The sequence below is a fragment of the Chamaea fasciata genome, unplaced genomic scaffold (assembly GCF_029207755.1).
Source record: "Chamaea fasciata isolate MVZ Bird 193981 ecotype frontalis unplaced genomic scaffold, bChaFas1.0.hap1 SCAF_1, whole genome shotgun sequence".
In the NCBI taxonomy this organism is placed as follows: domain Eukaryota; kingdom Metazoa; phylum Chordata; class Aves; order Passeriformes; family Sylviidae; genus Chamaea; species Chamaea fasciata.
The window spans coordinates 116,464,910-116,487,338 of NW_027094086.1; the positions used below are offsets into that span (position 1 = coordinate 116,464,910).

The 22,429-nt window shown below is 36.3% G+C and overlaps 1 protein-coding gene and 1 long non-coding RNA gene across 2 annotated transcripts in view; one reads left to right on the top strand and one right to left on the bottom strand.

Annotated features, from left to right (window-relative positions):
• The window catches only part of LOC136295968 (uncharacterized), a 74,509-nt gene extending 57,977 nt beyond the window's left edge, over positions 1–16,532 (top strand). The window contains exons 3-4 of the long non-coding RNA XR_010722847.1: positions 6,801–6,949; positions 15,799–16,532. This is a non-coding gene — a long non-coding RNA (uncharacterized lncRNA). The remainder of the gene's footprint in view (positions 1–6,800; positions 6,950–15,798) is intronic.
• The window catches only part of KCNH8 (potassium voltage-gated channel subfamily H member 8), a 120,087-nt gene continuing 102,922 nt past the window's right edge, over positions 5,265–22,429 (bottom strand). Inside the window, exons 13-15 of the mRNA XM_066194718.1 lie at positions 18,926–19,032; positions 17,756–17,832; positions 5,265–7,009 (exon numbers count right to left, since the gene is read on the bottom strand). Of these exons, the coding sequence (XP_066050815.1) occupies positions 6,299–7,009; positions 17,756–17,832; positions 18,926–19,032 (895 nt within the window). The 3' untranslated portion in view covers positions 5,265–6,298. The remainder of the gene's footprint in view (positions 7,010–17,755; positions 17,833–18,925; positions 19,033–22,429) is intronic.

Below are 22,429 nucleotides of genomic sequence, written 5' to 3' on the forward strand. Positions count from 1 at the left end.
TATGTAGGCCAGGACAGGGTGAATGCATACATGTAACATTATCTACTACATATGAAATGTGAATTTTAAGTGCAGAAAAGCTGCACTTAGACATTTGGAAATTTGCATTGACTGTCCTAAAAATCCTGATATGTGGATGTTAAATGTGAAGACCTATGAGCTTTTAATTAAAAAAAAATTCTTCTTTATATTTGAATATTTGCCCTGAGAAATCTTCTATTGCTCTTTGATTTACTTAAAATTTTCACCATTGTTTTCTAAGACCCTAGGATTCTTCTGCACAAAGGACCCTGAGGCATCAAAAGAGTTACAAAGAAAATGTTCTTCAACAGGCAAAACACCGAGTCTATGCAGCTGTTCCTACAGCTGTCATTTACGACAGTGTTAACTCTTGCACCACTTTACATTTTGAGAAAAAACAATGTAACACATCAAAGGCATTTAAAAAAGATAATGAATTCAAATAGTTGTCTGAAGCTGTAGCTCTTTTAGGGTCCCTATCAAAGAACTTTGAGTATGGGAAGTTGATAAAGTAACATCTGGGATAATAAAATTTGAAAAATGAGAAAATATTTCTTAGAAGTGTGTTGGTGGAAGCATTTATTGTATGTCATATTAATTCTGTTGATATTTGATTCTATGGTTAAATGCATACTAACCATTTACAATTGTAATGCATAATTTGTAAAATTCAGTGTCATTGAAGGTAAAGATCTTCACGATTTTTTTTCTACGTTTCCATTTCTTGGTCATGTATAAGATCTTTGGATTTACCATAGCAAAAAAGTCAGTGAGTTCCAGAAGATCTGTGAAGAGAGAATAAATTCAAATGTTAATCTCTTGGCAATAAATGCATAGACTTAAAGCACACCATCAAGGCATAAATGTAAGGATCCATACTAAATCCTAAAATTAAAAATAATTTGAAAGAGGAAGGTACTGCATTCCTCTTGCACAACTTTTGTGGTCCCAGCTTCTGATTGACATGAGTGTTTCAACTCTTAAACATAATTAACTTGCTTCTTTGAGAGATTTCCAAAGACTGGGACATTCTAATATCAAGGAACATAGATAAAATTTTCTTTTCATCATCCAGTTTCTCTAAATGAAAGCAACAGATCTGTGGCATTTCTTTGTGGTTTTGAAGCCAGAAATTACTGTTTCTTGTCATTGTTATTGCCACTGACAATGTATGATAAGAGAAACGAAGTGACCCTGGGAAGAGAATTTTATAAAATACACAGGAGATCAGTGATTGTCTGGGAATGATGATGTGATTTTTATGCTCATCTTGGAAGGACTAAAACCAATTTTGCGTGTGGCATTGTCTAACAAATTTGCAGCTGTGAATTATTTTTTACTGGTATCCAACTATTTTGACAATTTGCAGATAATAAATGAGATGAGCTTAGATTTCTTGTGATAAGCTACTTGATTTTCTGAGTGAAGCAAAGATTCAGTACCATGTAGGCTGCTGAAATTGATGACAGCTTGGCAAATTCCTGTTACTGAGATAGGAGAGTGATCCAGAAAATCAAGCACCATCCCTTTTCCTTTTCTTATTTCTTACTCTACTGCTGTCTAAATTACCAGCTCATTCTTTTAAGGCTGAAGTAAATTATTAGAAGTGTTTTTCTAGAATATGGGAATGTGACTGTGCACTTTTTGTAGTAGTCCCAGCAGCAGAAAAATTCTGAAGTACATTCCACTGAGAAGCATGTGAGAACTATGTGCTTTTAAGTTAAGGAAAGAAGATGCAGAAAATTTTTGAGAACAGTTTGTTTCATCTCAAGACTTCATTTGTGAAACACAGGATTTTTTACAAGCTACCAGGTAGGCTGTTGACACTGTGTTACAAAATTGCCTCACAAAGGGAAATGTATTAGTTAGCAGATGGGCTAATTAGAGTAAGGTATTTGTGGTAGATAACTAGCCAGGTCAAAGCAAGGTTATCACAAAATCAGGTTATGATTTGTGGAAAAATTATAAGTATTTGAACTTGTGATAAGCTGTGTTTCTTAAATTGAATCTAGTAGGTACCATGGGCACAAGACAAATACATATCTTTGATAATGTATCTGAAGCGGAAGACAAATTTCCTACTTTTGGTATTTTTGTTTGTTTGTTTTCCAGTGCGTCTTTTTCATGTTTTCCATTCTTCTTCCCATCCTCAGTGCAAGCAACTGCAGTGTTGTGAGAATATAACAGTGCAGGAGAATTTGGTTAGAGTCCAGTGGTTTACTGCCTGAGTCTTGACAGAGAGAAAATATGGTGTCCTATTGTATGACTGAGTTCAGTAACCATTTAGTTTGTTAGTGGCAGATTTAGGATGATTCTTAATAGAAAAAGTACCAGGAAATGAAAGACATGGTTGAATTTGATGAAGTTAGAGAGAGGATATAAATAGGAATAAGTGAGGAAAAAAAATGGGAACATAAATAGAGAGGGGAAAAAGTAAAATTACTGTACAGAAGAAACTGACAGTGATGGTAAATGCAAGAAAGGAAGAAAATGAAGCAAATTTAGGAAGTAAACGGATACAGAATTAGATGAGAGGAACGATCCTTAACAAAAAACAATTTTATTTTTTTAGTTTTGTAAAGCTTAGTGTAAAAAAAGAATAAATTCATTTGTCTGAACCAGGTGGTTGGATGTTAGGCTGTGAGGTGCTTGTATTGATTTTCATACTGAGAGTCTTTTGAAGGTAACATGTAAATATTACAGTGGTTGTTGCTTTAATCTCAGGTATCCTCAGTGACCAGTCTGTGTGTAGAATTATTATGTCAATGGTAATCCTGCTTGGATACTGCTCCATTCCAAAAGTATGTGCCTTCGTATTTGTCCCTGTGAATTGTCATCAATTTCACCTTCAAAACTGAATTTTTTTGAACTGGTTGCAGATATTTTCCAACAAAAGCTGCTTGAGGAATGCTTTTCCTGGGACTTTCATGCTATGACGGTGTCAGGGAGTTTAAAATAGTACAATCCTTCAAGACCTTTCTCTTTCCTTACTTGATTTTGGCCAGGTGTGCTGGTCTTGGCTGGGATTTTTAATTTGCTTCACACAGCTCTTCATACCAACTCTTCACAGCAGCTGGTATGGGGCTATGGTTTGAATTTCTGCTGAAACAGTGTGATGAAAGAGTTTTTGTTACTGCTGAGCAGGGCTTACAGAGCCAAGGCCTTTTCTATTTCTTCCCCCACCCACCAGCGAGGGGGCTGGGGTTGCTCATGAAGTTGGAGGGGACACAGCCAGAACAGCTGACCCCAACTTACCCAAGGGACATTCCATACCATATGGTGCCATCCTGAGCATATTAAAGCTGGAGGAAGAAGAAGGCAGGGAGGGACATTTGGAGTTATGGCGTTTGTCTTCCCAAGTCACAGTCATGCATGACTGAGTCCTGCTCTCCTGGAGGTGGCTGAACACCTGCTGCCCACGGGAAGCAGTGAATTCATTCCTTGCTTTGCTTGCATACACAGCTTTTACTTTCCCTGTTACACTGTCTTTATCTCAACCCACGGGTTTTCTGGCTTTTACTTTTCCAGTTTTGTTGCTTATTCTGACAGGAAGAAAATGAGTGAGTGGCTGCATGGTGCTGGATGCTGGCTGGGGTTAAGCCACAACATCTGGAATGAACTCTTGCCTTGTCTGAAGTTCCTTGAGCTTTTCCCTAGGAGGCAGTGCACTCATCTGTGTGAGGCCCATCTTGCAGAATCTCTGCAATTCGGGTATGTTCCTTGAAACTATGGCCAACACAAATAGTATAGCGTTTGCCAGCTTTCTTTGGGATGTGTTTGACAATTGCAGAAACAAGGAACCACTTAGGACAGATATCCTGGTACTATTTCTTCAGAATTATTGCACCTGCATTTTTTTTTTTTTAATTTGAGAATTAAATGTACAACAGTAAAGCTAAGGCTGTGTATGCAAAGAGATTTTTTGTGTTTCCACTGACCTTTTTAACCTTTCATACAAAACTGACACAAAAACTCCAGGACAAAACATCTGGTTTTAATCTCATGACACCAGTGTTTATACTGGGGGGGGGAAGCCGAAATCTTAACGTATATACATAGTGGTTTATTTTTCATAAAATGAGAAAGCAAAGGCTTCTCTCAATTTGTATGTGTAATGGAAATTGTTAAATGATATTGGGAACCAGGTATATGGTGTGTTGGTGCATTCCCAGTCAATAGCTGGAATACGGTAGGCTGAGAAATCAGGACTTGTGGACAGCTGTGCATCCCAGGGAACTGGTAGCTGTGCCCTGTGGTGAGGACAGGAGAGGACTGTGGCTGTAGGTTGCTGAGGTGAGGTGGGGCTCCTGCCCTGGGAGTGGGGAGCAGGCAGCCCCCCCTGGCCTCCTGCCCAGTGCTGAAGAGGGCAACAGCAGATGGCTGAAGGTGAACCAGGATTGTTTGCAGAAGTACCATAGACCTGTACTTGCTACTGTATTTGCTACTATTATTACTTTATTATTTTTAAATTTCTGGGATATTCTTTATTTAATCAGCACTTCTCTATTTAACTTTAAACTAAGTAAAAATTGGATTAGAGGGCAAGAAAGAAACCCTGTATACAAATGCTCTCACTGAGGTGTAGACACACTGGCAAAATTCAGGTGGCCCAAAATGGGACATGACACTTTATCCTTAATTTGTACCAGTAGGAAAATGTCTGGAAAGGATGCAAGTTGGGCACAGAGTATCAGCTAGGGGTTGTGTCCCACACACAGCCAAATGTTAAAATATATTCTGTCTTTGAAGTTTTCATTAAAAAATCACGAAAATAGCCTCTTAAATAAGTTAAATCTAAATATGTGCTCTGTAAAAATTTAATTTGATAACCACCAGTTTGCATTAATTATTAAATGTAGCTTAGTTTACTTATCCATTTATTTTGGCTTGTAAGCTTTTTTAAAATAAAGCTTGCTAAAGGATCTATAAATATGATGCATACTGTGCATCCTTATATATAAAAATCAAGATTCCAATGCAAACCTGTAGCTTTGGTGTTGCACTGTAGCAATATGTTTCTGGTACGTTATATACCAGAAAAAAAAATTGGGGGGGCATTAAGTTAGATTCTGAATTAAATAATTTGTCAAACCTATAGTCTCTCTTTTTTAAAAAATTCTGACTAAAAATCTAAGCTAGCTTTTAGAGATGAAACAAAAAGATCAATTGATAAATAATTATTTTAATCTTATGTCTTTGAATCAGACTTACTAATATTGTAGTTTTCTCTAATATTCCTCAGTTTGCTCATTGTTTTTCATACCTTTTAATTTTCTTAACCAGATATAAAGCCCCTAAACATGAATGAATTTTAAAATGTTGACTTGGTCTTACAAATGACAGTGCAATACTAAGACACAAACCAAGAGTACTTAATGTTATCTAACAACTCACTTTTTAAGTAGTGATGCCTTACTATAGGATACAACATTCCAGCTCTTTTATTTTTTTAATTAAAATAATACCCTAATTTATTTGTATTCCACCAGAATGAGTACATTCATTGCAAATTGCATGCACATAAAAGGGAAGCCATTTGTAAACTACATGAGATCTTAACAATAAATAGTATTTGATCTAATACATGATGGTAGTGCATTTCTTGTTAAAACGGCAAGCTTTTACCAAAATGAAACCAAACTCTTATTCTCTTTATAAATATTTTAAATAATTTTTAGGTACATGTCTCATACCAAGTATATAAAAATAGTATTTTTAGATAAATTAAGAGGTTTCATTTACATGACAAATAACGTGCAACAACTAAGCACTCTCTAGCAGCTCTATTTGGTTGATTGTCTAGATGACATGCAGCGAATATTGTCCCTTTGCCTTCACAGAACTGACAAAAAGACCAGCAGGACCCACGATCACCTGAAGCAAACAGTGCCATAGATATTGTTTGGGAACAACAGTCAGACAGTCAGGGAAAACCTTTGCTTCGATGAACAAAAGCCACCCATGACAGTTCTTTGTGCTAGACTTCCAGCTGCTCTGACCCTCAGGGTCTTTGGACTATCACAAAAGTCTGCCAAACAGACAAGTTAAATCTGTATTCAAAATGTTTTTGCAACATGCTTCTAGAATCTAGAAATTTATTGTTTTTCCTATAGTATGAACCAACATTACCTTTTCTTACTTTCTATAGGTCTGAATTTTCATGTTTCTAAGTCTCCATGATCACCAAAATAGAGATCAAATAAAAGAGTCATGCAGTACTCCCTAAATTTAAAACTGGCAGCTGTAGAACATGCTTTGAGTACCACTTTACTGTTTCTCATACATCTATGGCTTGGCAGTCTTTATCTTTAACATCCCTTGTGCTTGTCACAATGTCTATTGGGAAATCAGGAGTCTGTGCAGAAGTTACTCTGGCTGTTCCTTCCAGGTCCCACGATCCCGGCAGGTTCTCAAGGCTTAGTGAGCTGATTGCTCCTTGGCTAAAGCTCCCTTCCTCTGACCTGCTGGGCAGCACTAGGTGTAGTGATGTCTCTGATGAAGAGCATACTGAAGGTGAAAGGGTTGCTGAAATAGACTGAAGAGGAGTCAGGGTAGTGTCTGAATGGGGAGAGGTGCATCTTAAGAATTGCAGATTGTCTTTCTGGATTACCTGATACTGGGAAGGGGAATTTTGAAGGCCTGTTGTATAGTAAAGTTCAACATCCATAGAATTTTGCAGGTTGGGTTCAGTCCTTTGGGGACTGCTGCCTACAGAAGACAGATCTGTATTCCAAATGTCACATAATGTGTTTCCATGACAAACTTGTGCTTTGGTGCAGGTGAAATGCCCAGCTTGCATGTGTGAGCAAGGCTGATGTGTAGTCCAAGCCACTCGAGACTGCAGACTATCCAGTGTGGGACTTCGAGATATGCTGTGCACAGCACAGAATCCTGGAGGCTTCTGGGACGTGAGCAGGTTTTCCAGAAGGTGCACCACATTTTTCATATCCTTACGTAACTGTGAGACTTCTTGACTTAAAGTTGTCATCTGTTATGAAAGGGCAAAATATCACAGTTATTTATTCATGCACCATCCCTAAAATATGCACATGCATCCCTCTTTTCTTCCTAGCAATAGCAACTTTGATCTTTGACACAGTGTCCCTACACTAAAGAAATGCACTCTGCTGCTGTATGTGTGGGAAATAGCCCTTCCAGCTACTTTAATCCACCTGATTTCAAATGATTCTCTGTATGTAAAACATGGTCATAGGGTCAGAACTGAGATGATTTCCAGATGTGCTGTGACTTTGGCATTTTCTTGATCAATCGTTAAATATTTTAAACCATAAAACTTTCTTATTAAAAAATTTCATACCGTTGAATTACATAAAAATGAGATCATGTGATATCTCTTTTAGAAGTACCTGTGAAGCATACTGCTGTCTTCATAGTAAAATAAAAGAAATCCATACTCTAAGTTGTTGGATGCAAATAGTAGTTATGTGAAAATCTTGCGGACTACTACTAAAACCAAAAAAAATAAAAGGGGGAAAAACTGGAAACTCTAAACCCCACTTTGTACCTTTAATTATTTAAAAAAATGTAAAAGGTTGTGAAACAGCTTGTTTTCATGCACTATTGTGTATGCTTGAAAGGTGCTACATATAACAGACAGTAATCCATTGCATAGATTTCTCTGGTGCATGTGCAAAAGGAAGAGTCAGATTTTTTATTAGACCATTTCTCTTAAATTCTGAAATTACTGGTAGCATCCCTTTGGTTTCATAATGTACGTTAAGTCTTTCCTCACTTCTATTTTGGGTGGGGATCAGATTGGCAAGTTCTGAATTTGTGTTTTAAAGTTGACTGGCATTTGAACATTAATGGGGACATTTTGTAGGCCTTTATAAGGATGTTCTGGGTAATGAAAAGCCTAGCTCAAACATACAGGTAACCTACTCATTATTTCAAAGGGTAGAAATTAAATTTGTCTCCATGATAGATATTAATCTATTTTAGGTCAAAGCACTGTCATTATCATTATCATTATAAATAGAGTTTCTCGTACTGATGCTACTCTGTTGAAAAAAAGACATGACTGCACATTCATCTTCAAGCCACATGTCAAAAAGAAAAAAAGGTAATTCAGGGAGAATTTTTTTGACCTTATGTAAAGACACCACTGGTTAGATGACCTGCACAGACTAATTTTCATTTTTCTGGCAAGATAATTCTGAAGAAATCTGCTAGAAATACATTTCCGGCTGAGTTTGATTGTGTTACTACAGGCACAATAATTATAAAGTAATTCAGAGAAGAAAGTAGGAAGCTTCAATACAGCTCCTATAGATCTATTTATTTTTCTCTGAGCTTGGAGGTCAAACCTAAGATATTGTTTAATAGTTTTGCAGTGATCACACTGCCTCTGGAGAGAAAATTCTTAAAGGGAGGAGACTCTTGAGTGGCAGATGACAGGATCTCTGTGTCTCTGCACCTCTTTCTTTCTGCCTTGTTGTCTAATTGAGTCACGGGTGATAGAAAATGCCGTGGGATCCCTTTCTGCCGGCTGAGATCAAGTTTTAAATGAGTGATAACTTCAGTTAATGTGAGAAATGAAAATATTTTGCCAAAGTGTTTTGTGAACAGGCTTCCTGTGGGGTCAGAGCAGCCGATGAAGGTTCTTGGTACCATCAGACCATAAGAAATCAGTGAGATTTCTGGACAAATCAACTTCACAAGAACTCCTGTGTTCTGTTGGACTATAGGAGATGATATTGCAAAACCTCCAAAAGCTTTTTTGGGAAGAATGGGGGAAGACAGACAATCAAACTCGTGGCTATCTAGATTCAGTGGTCATCAGTTCTTTTTAGGATTGTCGCTGACCCCTACACCTTGTGGGTACAGCAACGACTTTCTGTGTATAATTTCCCAACTTGCGTAATTTTTCCAGGGCTTTCTGCAGGTGTGCAAATAGAAATATTGACACTACCTTATGAGTATGTACCTTATCTAAACTATGAATGCTGTGTGAAAATATCCACAATTTTAAAATGTCTTGTTTGGTTTGATCCATGTTTTTGTTTTCTATTTCTCATCACTTATGAGCTTTTTAGAAGTTTAATCATCATTTAGAATATTTCTTTTGCCAATTCATTAAGAAAATACAGCAAAAATCAATCCCAGCATCAGCACTTGTTACAGCCCTGAATTTCTGTTAATTACAATTTGCTCTATTGCCCAGATACTCTATTTTTGATATATCACCTAGCTTACAGAGTGTTGTCTTCTCATAAACTTTCTCTTGCACCAACACAGGAATTTACCTGATAAACCCCTATAAGGTAGGCTTTAATGGTTTCCAGTAGTGTGATAGAGTAGTTATGCCAAACTTAATTCACCGCTTCCTGTTAGTAAGATCTGTTTGGACCCATTCTGGATGTCACATACACAAAAAAATACGTAGCTTTCAGGATTTTACAATTACAAGATTACAAGATCAAAGCTTCAGTATGTATGTCACTATTAATTATTATCTGTCTCTATATTATTATAACTCTATACATGCATAGCATACTATTAGTGTTCCTACTAATCTTACACTATTTATGCTATTATTTTTATACCCTGCAGAGATCCCTGAGCAGATGCAAATAAAAAAGTGTAACAGGGAAAAAGATTTATCAGTACTATTAAGAATTTCTTGGTGTTTGAGAAAGAGCAAAAGAACTGGGATTAAAAATTGAAGGAATTTTAAGTCTATGAAAGAGAAACTGGAAGCAGTACAGTTTCCTACTGAGGAAAAAGGGCTGATTCTTGGCATGCTGGTAAGGCTGCACTCTTTTCAGGAGCTCACTGATTATTGCTAGGCAAAACAGCTACTGGTACAAATGGTTTGTGCTGAGCTAGGCAGACGGCTTTAAAATTATCTCTGAGATCCCAAATATACTTGAAAGGCTGCCTTAACACTTCCTAGGACTTGAAAAAGATACTGCAATGTTTCTGGATGTAGAAACTGGGTTTTATACAGATTTAGCTTCAAGTAGCAAGAGGTGCTTCTCAAACTGGTTGAAAGCAATGAGCTGGTGCCTGTTAAGTAGACTATGCTAGCAGGAAAGAATATATTTAAATGGAGGTTAAAATAAAATTTTTAGTAGATGTATTTTGTATTTTCAGATTACTTTGACAGTTTCAGAAGGAAGACTATTTTTCTTTACTACTATTATTAAACTGTTGAGCAGTTTGACTATTTTGTTCCATGTAGTTAGGTAGGAATGGTGTGATTTAAGATGATGATGATTCTTATTGCTTTGTTTAAATGGCTAAACAGATTTATTTGTTTTTCCATTATATATTCCAATATATAAGTTTTTTAAAGACAAATTTTCAACTGCAATGCCTAGCTCTCATCACTGTTCCTGGATAAATCTGGAATAAGACTTTTTTCTGATTAGAAGCTGGTTCTGATTTGTACATATTTTTCTCTATGTTTACTCGCTTTTGAAATTCAAACTTCAGACCCAGATATCTTCCTGCTATGACTCTTTCTGAACACCCAAAGAAATGAAGATGAATATTGGCTTCTTGAGAAATGGAAGCTGCATTTTGGCATAGTGGAGGAGCTGCCTGGCTTGCAGTGTATATGGCAGCTTCTTTATCCCCTTGCTTGGTCTTTCATTGCTTCTTATATTCTGGTTTTGCATTAAGTCAGGGAGATTTTCAGCTAGAATGAGTTGCCTTTGAAGGCTCACATTGACTAACTGCTGGTATTCTGTTTCTTACTGACTGTGTTGTTGAATGAATGAAATGAGAATTGAGCAGAGAGAGACTCTTCACTGGTCATCTATCAGGAGTTCTGTAGCCATTGGTATTATGGTGACAGACGTTTCTGATTTAATGGCTTTAGAAACAAAGCTAGTTGCAGAAGGGAAAAAAAAATCCAGTGCAGCTAATCTGAGTTCAGATTAAATCGATAGGATTTGTGCAATGATATGATGATTCCGTTTCAGTGAAATAAATCCAGGAATCTGGAAGGTTGTGTAATTGGCTTTACTGTGTAGGAGTAGGAAATTTGGTCATTTGTCTTCTGACTCTCTAGCCAGCTCTTTGGTAGCTCCAGTGACCAATCTGTCTGCGTAAATTAGGACACCAAGATTATTGCTATTAAACACATCAGGATAGATGAGAGGAGTATAAAGGACTAGATTAGTTAAACACATTCAAGTTAACAGGGATCCCATGAAATTCAGTCTAGAAAAGGTGTTCCCAAAGTGCAGTTTTAATACTAAATTGCAGCTCTTCATTGAGAGTGAGTCTTCATTGACAGGGAAGGAGACGGGAGGCAGAGGGGTAGGGGAGGAAAGTTGAGTAGAAGTATGGAGCACCTATCCTACAAGGAAGGGCTAAGAGAATTGGGAATTTTCAGCCTGGAAAAAAGGAGGCTTTGAAATAACCTAAAGGGAGCCTTCCAGTACCTGAAGGGAGGCTGCAAGAAAGATGGAGAGGGATCATTTACAAGAGCATGTAGTGACAGGACAAGGGGTAATGTCTTCAAACTGACAGACAGTAGGTTTAGTTTAAATATTAGGAAGAAATTCTTTACAGTGAATGTGGTGGGGCACTGGAACAGATTGCACAGGGAAGCTGTGGGTGCCCCATCCCTTGAGGCCAGGTTGGATGGGGCTCTGAGCAACCTGGTCTAGTGGCAGGTGCCCCTGCCCATGGCAGGGGGATTGGAACTAGGTGATCTTTAAGAACTCTTCCAAGACAAGCCATTTCATCATTCTATGATTGTTGGATATGGACTATGCCTTCAGGCTGGCAAAGAATCAGGATGGTATCAGCATAATGGTGGCAATAAGAAAATCAGGTTTGGAAATTACTGCTTCAAGTAACTCAAAAACTACCAGGGACAAACTGACTGATTGAGAGAAAATGGAGGATTGTGGAAATCCCAGGTGGCTGGGAGAGGAGAACTGGCAATATGTACTTATGAAAGCAAGCCTGAGGTAGTATATATGATATAGGGCAAAAATATTAAACAGAAAATTTCTATAAGCATCTAAAGGAATAGTTAAAAGAGAAGAATAAACATTATGTTTCTTAAGAATAAACAATGGCAAAACTATAATTCTCTTTAACTGAAAAGCTCTTTTAAATTATAAGAAGAAACTTTAGATGTAATATACATCTTGTCAGAAGACTTCTAAGATGTTATGGTCTGCCTGACATTCTTTTAGAACTACTAGAAAATGTGAGGTGGACATAAGAATCCACCATAAGCTGGATTCTTACATGATTGGAATGATTTATGAACAATAGTTTGCTGTCATCCATGAACTTTTTAAGATATTATTTTTACCACCTGATCCTGATCTGTTTTTATTTAATGTTTATTTTTAATGTCTAAATGGAATTCATGTTCACTTTTAAATATCAGTGATATGAAATTCAAGAAAGATAAATGTTAAACATTACATCTGAAAAGAAAATGTCAGAGGCATGAATATAATATTCCACCTATGCAGAGTATTATATAAAAATATCTATGGAGTTCTGCTGAATGACACTTTGTGGGCATTGATCATACTCCCAGGATATACAAAGAGTGTGTTTTCTTTAATTGAACTCTAGAAGGGGGTTCTCTTCACAAGGAATTACTAAGGCTGCTTGAGATTGTGTACCTTGTCAGTGACTTCAAATATGTCACCAAAGACAATTCAAAAGAAAATGATTCCAATGAAGAGTTTTTTAGCAAATGTAATGGGCAAAGAAAGTCAAAAGGAATTTGCTTTGCTGAGATCTACTGGAATAGCATGCTTCAAAAATAAATTGACTTTAGAAGGAGAACACCAATCAACTTTTTCTTATGATCTTCTAGGCAAAAAAGAAAAAGCAGTGAACTTATGAACTTCCATACCCACAGGCACTGAATTTAGATGTTGGAAAAATAGATCTTATGAGGATCTTTTGAAAGGCCTATTAGAGATTAACTGGACAATCCTCATCATCTGTCATGGTAATAATGTTTTTTATTCACATTTGAGGTCAGGTTTTGGTATCCAGTTGATTTGTATACTACATAGTTGCTTGGTTAATTCCTTTGTATCAGGTGCCTTTCCACCAAGGAAAAGTGCAAGGGACACATCAGAGCATATAGAACTTATGCCATGTATGTGCAGTGTGTTCTGCTTAAAAATAATACAATCTAAGATTTAGAGCATCAACTATTTTTGTTACCTTAATCGGCCAATACCTCTTAAACTAACATTAAAAAGAGAAAAAAGTTAGCTGTAAAGGCTTCTCTACAGCTACCAAAGTGTGACAGTAGAGAGACAAAACAACAAGGTAGAAGTTCTTTGAAAACATGAATGTCAGTGCTAAAAGAGAAGATGTATTTTTAAAAACCTCTGTAAGCAAAGTATGTTTACTCTGCATGCATTGTTTAGAAAGCTTTTATTTTTTCATACAAATGATACTTGGTTTATGTCTTGGCTTTAATGTGAAATTTACGTGGCTAAAATCCAAAATGGATAGATTTGTTTTTGTAGTTTTCATCATCCATAAATGTAATTTAGTTCATTTTTTGCCATATTTTTCTTGATTGAAGAAAGTTTTACAAACAAAATCACTGGGATAGCCTTGCTGCAAAGTAATTTCTCTCGTGTGATAACATAGTTATGAACTTATTAAGAAGAACATGTATTTAATTACTCTAAGTCAAGCGAGTTCATTATATGAACTCTCAAGTCACAAATTGAACTTTAACAGTATATCCCCTATGTAAAACTGAAAGCCTGATTAGCTTCACCAGATTTTGTTTAGTGGCCTTGATTATCATTTGCATATATTTTTACTATTAAAAATGCTTTTTCTTCTGTACTGAGAGGAGAATGGATTGATTTTTGGCAGCTGGATTTGAAATCCATTTAAAAATAATATATGCATAAAATTTATGATTTGGAAAATAAACATATTTGTTTAGGATTGTTCCTTTTGTTAGATGAAAGTTAAATATCCCTGTGAATATATTTTCTCTGTTCTGCATAAGTGCCAGATGCTTAGGGTATTTTAAGTACTTGCATTTAAAAAACCTAAAATTAAAAATAGCTGAATTTCCACTAAGTGCTCCAATGTGGAGCTAAATAGAAGGCAATTATCTAGCTCAAAACCTGACCACATTCATATTTCCTCATGTTTGTTTGTTTTTTTGTTGAATGGGAGAAATATGAGTACTGTGTTCATTATACTGTTTTTGTACTGTGATTGTGGGATCTACTAATGTGGTAAAGCATGGAATCAGCCCCCAGATTTCTGAAGCTGAGGGTGGTTGCACTGAAGCTGGGTTGCTTAGGAGGAAACCAGGGGACATGACAAAGCAATCTGAGTTTGTCTTCATGCATTGCCTGAGATGGCCTTTTGATCTGAGCTCAAAATCATGTACCCATGCTTTTGAATGGAGAGTGTGTACATGTAATTATGGGGGGGAAATATGACTAAATATTGGGTATTTTTCTTATTTTAACTGGTCTGTTTTAAATAATTCAGGTTTGGGTTTTCCAAACTGAATCAACGGAAAAGTGTTTCTCTGCTCTTTTCACACAGTGGCATTCAAATGATAGAGAGTTAAAAGCCTAGTAAGATACAGACAATTGACAGTGATAGGCAGATGCTTTAATCTGGATGTCTTGGCCACCTGTATACCTCAGAAAACCTGCTTAGTGGTTTCATATTTTTACTCTGTGGGCTCCTTAGTAGTTATCTATGGTTGCATCAGATGAATGATGTCTCTGAAGATATGCTCAATGTTCAGACACACTCATTTGATCAGCCTTTGCAGACAAATGCATTGGAAAGACCAGGCCAGCTGTACGGATCTCTGCAAAGGAAGGACACAGACTCCTAAGGCAGAATACTCTTCCTGAATTCTTGCTCTGCCTGGTTTGGAGCACGACTTTGAATCAAGCTTTCCCCCAGTTCAGCAAATGGACAATGCTGATATCCAGTACCCTAATCTTGAAAATATTGCTTAAATAACTGTGTTTTTACCAGAACAAGAACCTGAACCTTAGCTCTCACCTGCCATATACTGAAGTTGCTGAACTACAATGAATGTCATGCCTGCTTTATTCAGTGATTATTTATTCTAAGTGGAAAGGACAAACTTGGTAGGAGATAAAGTAGTCCTATTCCACTCTACTTTGCAATACTGACCTGAAACAAAATTCCTATATTAGCTTGAATCTCATGCAGGCTCAATGAACAGTGAAGTTAGGTGAGGAAGTGAAAAGGTGGTTGAGTGGCTGAGCAGCGAAACCATGGAGCTGTACAGCAGCAATGAGGTCTGTGTCCAAGTTTGTCTCACCTCGACTGTGCTGACTCTGGAGACTACTCACCTTAGAGGAATTACTACTAAAGTTAACAAATCTGAGAAGTGAAACCAAGGCACTGAATTCTGTTACTCTCTTAGGTAAATGAAATGACATTTGGATTATGTAGTGAATTCCATATACCTAAAATACTGCCAAGAGCTCAACTGCATTTCTAAACTAGATATAGCTAATTTTGTAGATTTTTCTCTGGGGTAACTTTTTGCTTTGCTTTGCTAACAAGAGACTCTATTGAAAGTCTGAATGGAAAGACATCTTTTCTCCCCCCACGAACAGCTGAAATGTTTCTAAGCTAACTAGTGAACTGTTTTAATGCAATTGCCTTTCATGAAAGCAGTTGTTTTTACATTTGTTGACTGATTTCTGATCTCTGCTGGAAAATGTATTAATGACAGTGTTTACTGCTGCTGGCTACTTGTGACCTGTTTTCTCTCATTTTCTTTACCAGGAAGAGACTGCATGTCTTTAACAGAGAACTTTGTTTCTGACTCTGCTGATATTTTAATTACTGCTAGTAGTCTGCTGCAGCATCAGTGATAAGTTCCTATTACTGGTCATCATCAAATGATGGAATGATGAAAGCACTGGGTATACAAATATTCTATACTTAATATAACAACAGAAAACTACAACCAGCAGCTCCTGTGGATCAGCAAGGCTACCCAGAGGCTCATTTGGGTAAGCAGCAACTCAGTACTATCACTTCAGAAACTCCAGCTGGGCCATGTTTGAGTATATGTAGAATACGCAATTAAGGAGCCTTTCAGTCATGCAGTTTTCCAGTGTAAAGTTTGATCCATGGGAGGACTTGGAGGATACCCATCCGTCTCTGGGATTTGAGCCCAGAATATTACCTATGAAATCTAAATCTAGTCCTACTGTCTGTGTTTTGTTAATGTGAACAAACAAGTGGCGTAACATTTTGTTCAGATAGTATTATTAGAACAAAATTAAAAATGTATGTGGAGAGAAATGACCTATTGAATATGTGGAGGCTTTTTTCTTTTTTTGATTTATGTATTACCCTGCTCCAAGATTTTTTTAAATCACTTTTCATCAGAAAAGCATGAGAATCCTAGAACTGTTCCAGATGAAATGTTTATTTAATGCACAAGATGCCTGCCTTGGAACATCTATCACCATGATATATTTTCCAATTGCCTCTTGCAGATAGCCACAGAATACATCCTCCTATTTTTAAAAATTACTGTCCTCAAAAGGGATGAATCAATATGACATGTGTGTTTCAATGTCATTACGTAAGAAATGTAATTTTCTATCATGATGGTGGTGTCAATGAACATCTTGAAGTTTTTCTTGAGTTCTTTGGCCAAATCCTATAAAAACGCATAGTTTTTCATGATCCATAGTCAACGGGTCATGAGACTTTTATCTGAACTCTATAGTTTGACATACAAATGAAATGATGCAGTCATAGTAACTAACTAACCATGCATGCAGTCTTAGCTTAGGATATTTAAGTTATCTAACCAAGTGAATCTGACTCAGGATGAAAGAGGTCTACAAACCCAATACTTTTTAAGTGGAAAATAATAACTAGATTAAATGTACACAGTAAAGAAGGAAAAATAAAAATAAAACTTGACATTTCAGGCAACCAAAGAGCTCAGGGAAGAAGTGAAACTGTGTGGTGGAACTTTTAAAAATGTTTCCTTATGTGGAAGTATAGGGAATTGTATCTAATCTTTTCACATTGAAAAACAGTAGGCTGGGAACAGATTTAGTCTTGCAATACAACTGTGGAGTTAGTCTGATTCTTTAATCTTGTTAGGTAAAGTACTGCCAGGACTGCATAAATGATACAGTTTAGCCACTGATCATCTCCTCAGTGTTGAATTGATAGTTGATTACAAATTTGAAGTTTTTAAAGGGAGGAATAGAAAGCACCACTGAACACTATTGGCCCTGCATTCCTCAGGTCATATTGCTTGAGCAGGAAGGGATGAAGTTCTCTTTCATCCTAAGCAGAACAGAGGTAAAGTGATTTGAATCATTTAATGTAAATTTGAACATGAACAGATTTGCATTTCTTTCAAGGAAATTCTTTAAAAGCACAACATGCATCAAGACAAGAAAATTTGGGAGAAGGAACTTGGGGAATTAAATGGGAGGAATGAGACAAATACAGGCATACCCAGAAGAGACTAGATCCTAAATCCTCACTTTGGTTTTAGCCTTAGCATGTGACACAAAATTTTATGTAGTTTTCATGTAGAAAATTTGAGAATGAGTTAAAAGCCCCAAGCTGCCCTAGATGTAGGAACCTCACCCAGTTTTGTAAACTCATTCATAACACAATTATCATATTCCTGAGTTTTCTGAGCTTTCTCCAGCATTACTCGGACCATTGTTAATATCCTTCAACCCCCACAAAATCTTGTTACCTCATTATTAAGCCTGCTGATCTGCTGTTTGGTCTCTTCTGCTTTGATAACGAGCACAGCAGCACCAATTTCAGCCTCTGAAAAGAATTCAAATCCACATAAATGAGTTTAATCACTTGGAAACAATAATAGTATTCTTGCACTTAACCACTGCTTTAAATTTAAACCTGTTTTGAAGTTGGCTAGAATGAAAATTAAACCATGTGTTTAATGTTCATTGTATAATGTTTGAGGGCAGTGCAATTACTAAAGTCCATACTTTTCTCTTCACTCTGGACCTGAAAGGAATGAAAATAACAGCCCTGGTGCCATCCCCATGACAGCTCAACACTTTTTAAATAACCATAAATATGGCTAAACCTTAATTATTATTTTCCTGCTTGGCTTTAAGAGAAGCAATATATGTCCTAGTTGCCCCCATGATAAAGGTACTATGTGAGGACTGCTTACTTCTAAAAGAGTGGATGTTGGAAACAGTCCGTCTGTCTCTTTAATCTTTTTTTCCCTTCATCTTGACAAGTTCCATTGCTTTGTGGTGCTGCTTCATCAGCCTTTTCAGGTTGTAGGCCATTTAAGTCTTCCTAAAACCGCATGTTATTCAAGGTTTTCACTCTTTTAGAAATCTACATACTTCCTTACTCCTTCACTTCTCTAAATACCTTTAAAAATATTAAGGGCCAGGTTTGGCTCTTAATGAATTGGGTGTTTGTTGGTTTTTTGTGTGTTGTTTTTGTTTTTGTTTTGGTTGGTTGGTTTTGTTGCTGTTGTTTGGGTTGTTTTTTTTTTTTTCTTTTTTATGGCTTGTATTTTTTTCAGTTTGGTATTTGGAATGTTTATATGTTCAATTTTGTCCTTGTGTTTAGTACCTTTCAGGACCAAAGGTTTGGGAGTATGAGGCAGATTCTACAATTCTGGTAAAGCATAATGCACGAAAAAACAGTTCCCTCCACAAACTGTTTTATCATGACTATCTGTTAGCAGGAAAACAAGAAATGATCTTTGGGACCTTGTTGTATTTTTTTACCATTGTGGCACTGAAATGGTACTGAGAGTACAAATATAGGTTTAATCTATTTATGCCACTAGTGACGATAAAAGAAATAAAGGGGAACAAAAAGCAGGCATGAAAACTGTTTTCTTTACAAAGTGATTTTCCCAGGCAACGCTCACCTCCAGTTGTAGGAGACAAGCTGGACTCCTGCCTGAGCTGATCAGAGCTAAAGTCAAAGGTTTGGCTTTCTTCATTATGGTTTCCATCCTCAATCCCATCGACAATTCTGTTGAGAAAAGTTGGAGTAATGGAGCACTTTCATAAACATCACGTTCATAATTATGTTGTAAAAATTACTCCTAAAGGGCACATTTTTAAACAATGGTAAATTTTTCACAACATTAAGTTTAGAAAAAAGCAGAACCTATTATATTGGCATAACTTCTTGTGTGCCACTAAAAATTAAAATAACTGATAATGGAAGGAGTGTGAGGCCAAGTATAATTAACTGAGGTTTCAAAATTTTCATGACTTTTGCAGCGTATTCTGGGTTCAGTCTAAAGATATATGGACTATAGTTTGCGTTTCATATCTACAGTAATCTATTGCTATTCTTTCTTCTGCACAACCTTAAGAGGCTTCACTATGCTCTTGTGGAGCTAAAATCTCCCTGCACATAATCAGGCTCTTATATTAGGTTTACTCAGGCAGAGCTTAAGTCTGAACATAATATATTTATGAAAACATCTCTGTAAACTTCAGTCAAAAGTGTCATTTCCATGCAAATAGGTATTCTAAATTTCTTTAAAATGAACTAGCTCAGGCAGGGAAATCTTGTTTGTAAATTCCATACAGGAAGATGTGCAGACCAGTCTGCAGTGTCCCAGTTACATTAATAACGGAATTGGATTGGACTACTAGAAAAGGTATTTTTGCCAGTTATTTCTACCCATGCATAACAGTTATCTGTAATTTGCAATGCCAAGAAAGCCAAAGGAAAATAGAAAAGAAGCAGTATTTTATACAATAATCAAGTTCTGCATGCAAAGAATAGAAAACCAGTATTGGAGGAACCAATACACAGTATTAAAAATATATAATTATAAATATTTTCTGTTCACAGTTAAAATAAATTGTTCTATAAAGAGAACTTTTTTGAAGTGAATGAAAGAGAATATGCAACAGCTAGTTGGCTGATATGAAACATCAATTTCTTGTTTTGTCCAGGAACAGTCTTCATATTCTGTCTTTCCATAGACAGATGAGTTAATTACTAATATGAAAGGGCTAAGATAGAAAGTTCTTAGCCTCTCAGTCATTGGAGATAAATCTGTGATCATCGAAACTAGACTTTTCATCTAATAAAGATATTTTCAGGAAAACTTCTTGACTGGAAAGGCCTGGAGGAAGAAAGAACAGACAACACAGAGATGTATTTGGCTTGAAAGACCCGCGTAACTCAGACCTCTGCCATTTGGCCTCACTGCTTCAAAAGGCAAATTTTAAACACCAATATTGCTTTTGTAGAGGTTTCTAATTATATAAAATGCTAACATTTTAACTGCCTTTAAAGCACACAGGAGAAAACTTACTCTGATGTGACTTGGAATTTATAGATGCTACATTCTTTATAGTTTTTAGAGATTCAGACTAAAAGGAAATTATATTAGCAAAAATACCTAGTTGTGGAGTGCCAGGCTTCTATGTGGGAAATACATAATGTGCAATAAGCTTATTCATATACAAGGTGCTGGCTGGGGAACTGCATAACCTAGTAAATTGAAAACATGAGGGCACAAAGGCAATTGATAAGCCTCACCCTTCTCTGGATCAGCTATTTTACAGCCCTAAATTTTCTCCTGAAAACAGAAAAGTCCACTCCTAGAAGCCAAAAACATCAGAAAAGATTAAAATGTGGCCTCTTCTATCCAGTTGCTTAGGACTAGAGTGAACTCCTACATATGGGTATGAGGAGATCCAATTAAATAAATGCCTCCTACTAGGGCTGCCTTTATTATCACTTACATTTCCTTCCTTTTGGTGCTCTTCCACTTCATAGGCAGTACCCAAAAAGCAATTGGGAAGACCAGGGCTCTATTCTAGAAATTAGAATTCTAGCTTCTGTTCCTTGCACCAAGAGCTCTTTAAAATTTTGACCCCAGCCTCTGAGCTTTCTTGCTTTCACTGTGGGGCACAAAGAAAGAACCTGAAGTACCTGTAAAAAATTCTAGTTAGTTTTCTCTCGAAAACGTCCACAGCAGAATTTTCTTAAGAAACTGTGGTTATACACCTCAGAACAGCACTGACTGGATATTTCAACCAGAGTCTTGGCTTTCCCTTGCCTTCCTTTGCCAACACCAAGTATAAATGAGGATTTTAATTAAGGTCTTATTTTCTCCTTAATGCTTACAAGGAAACACTTAAGGCTATTTTTTAAAGTGGTATTAACTTGTCAGTTTAAATATTCTAATAATATAAGCCCATTCTAGGGGATAACATGAAAATTTTTGTTTTGTCTGGGGGAAAAAAAAGGCTGAAAAACATACATCTTGGGCCAATTTTCCAGCCTATTAACAGGATTAGTCTGCAGTTATAAAATTATGAATGGAAACAGGAAATAATCTATTTAAACATACTTTTTTCATCCTTCCTTTTGCAGCCTGGGGTGCCAATGTCTGGCTGCATAAGTTCACAGCAATAATGAGCAAGACTACATTTCAGCAGAAAATATAAAAAGTAGCTTTTCCCTGAATAATCACTTATTATATGAATGATAATGACCTTTACTCATAGCTGACTGAACCAAATTCATATGACATCTAGGAAACAAATGAGAAAATATCACATAGTGCTATGGTTTGTATAGCGATGTTTCATCAAAGGCTGGACTCGATCTTGGAGGTATTTTCCAACCTAAATGATTCTGCGATTTCTATGATTTTATGACAAGACTAAAATTGTTTTGTATCCTGCTACCATTTGAAATTTGTCTGTACCAACAAAATATATTACAAGCAGGAAAGGGTTCTAGATAATCTTCCATGTCCTTTTTATGATTGTATCTCTAGGGACTGGTGCTTTGACAGTGTTAAACAAATATTGCTCAAACTGTGGCTATTTCACATTTACAAGGGCAAGTTCCTGAAAATTCCATTCTGTCTCTAATTAATAAAGTAAGGACACGTAAACCACATCAATGTATAGAAGACAAAACTCGAACTGGAAGATGAACTACTGCTTCTCCACGTATGTATGTATGTATGTATGTATGTATGTATGTATGTATGTATGTATGTATGTATGTGATTTCTCTAAAGAACTGGTCCTAAAAATACGATTGCAGTGCAGCAATCTAGAAAAAAGTTACATAAATCACTTGTAAGTAGTGTACAAATAAAAAATTGAACTATTTTAAATTGCACACTAGTAATACCTCAATAAATTGTTATATGATGCTTTTTAATGTCAAAAGACACAGCAAAATGGATTTGCTAAACTCTGTGTAACTTTCATTATCAGATTTCCTGTCTCTAATTAAAAAACCCTCTAAATACTTTCCAGAATTGCTAGGCAATTGTTTTCCATTATAGTTCTCTACTCCAGTAATTTTTTGCATTTTCATGGCTATGCTATAATTTCATCTACTTGCTTCCTAAATTTTTGTATATCTGATGGACTCAGAA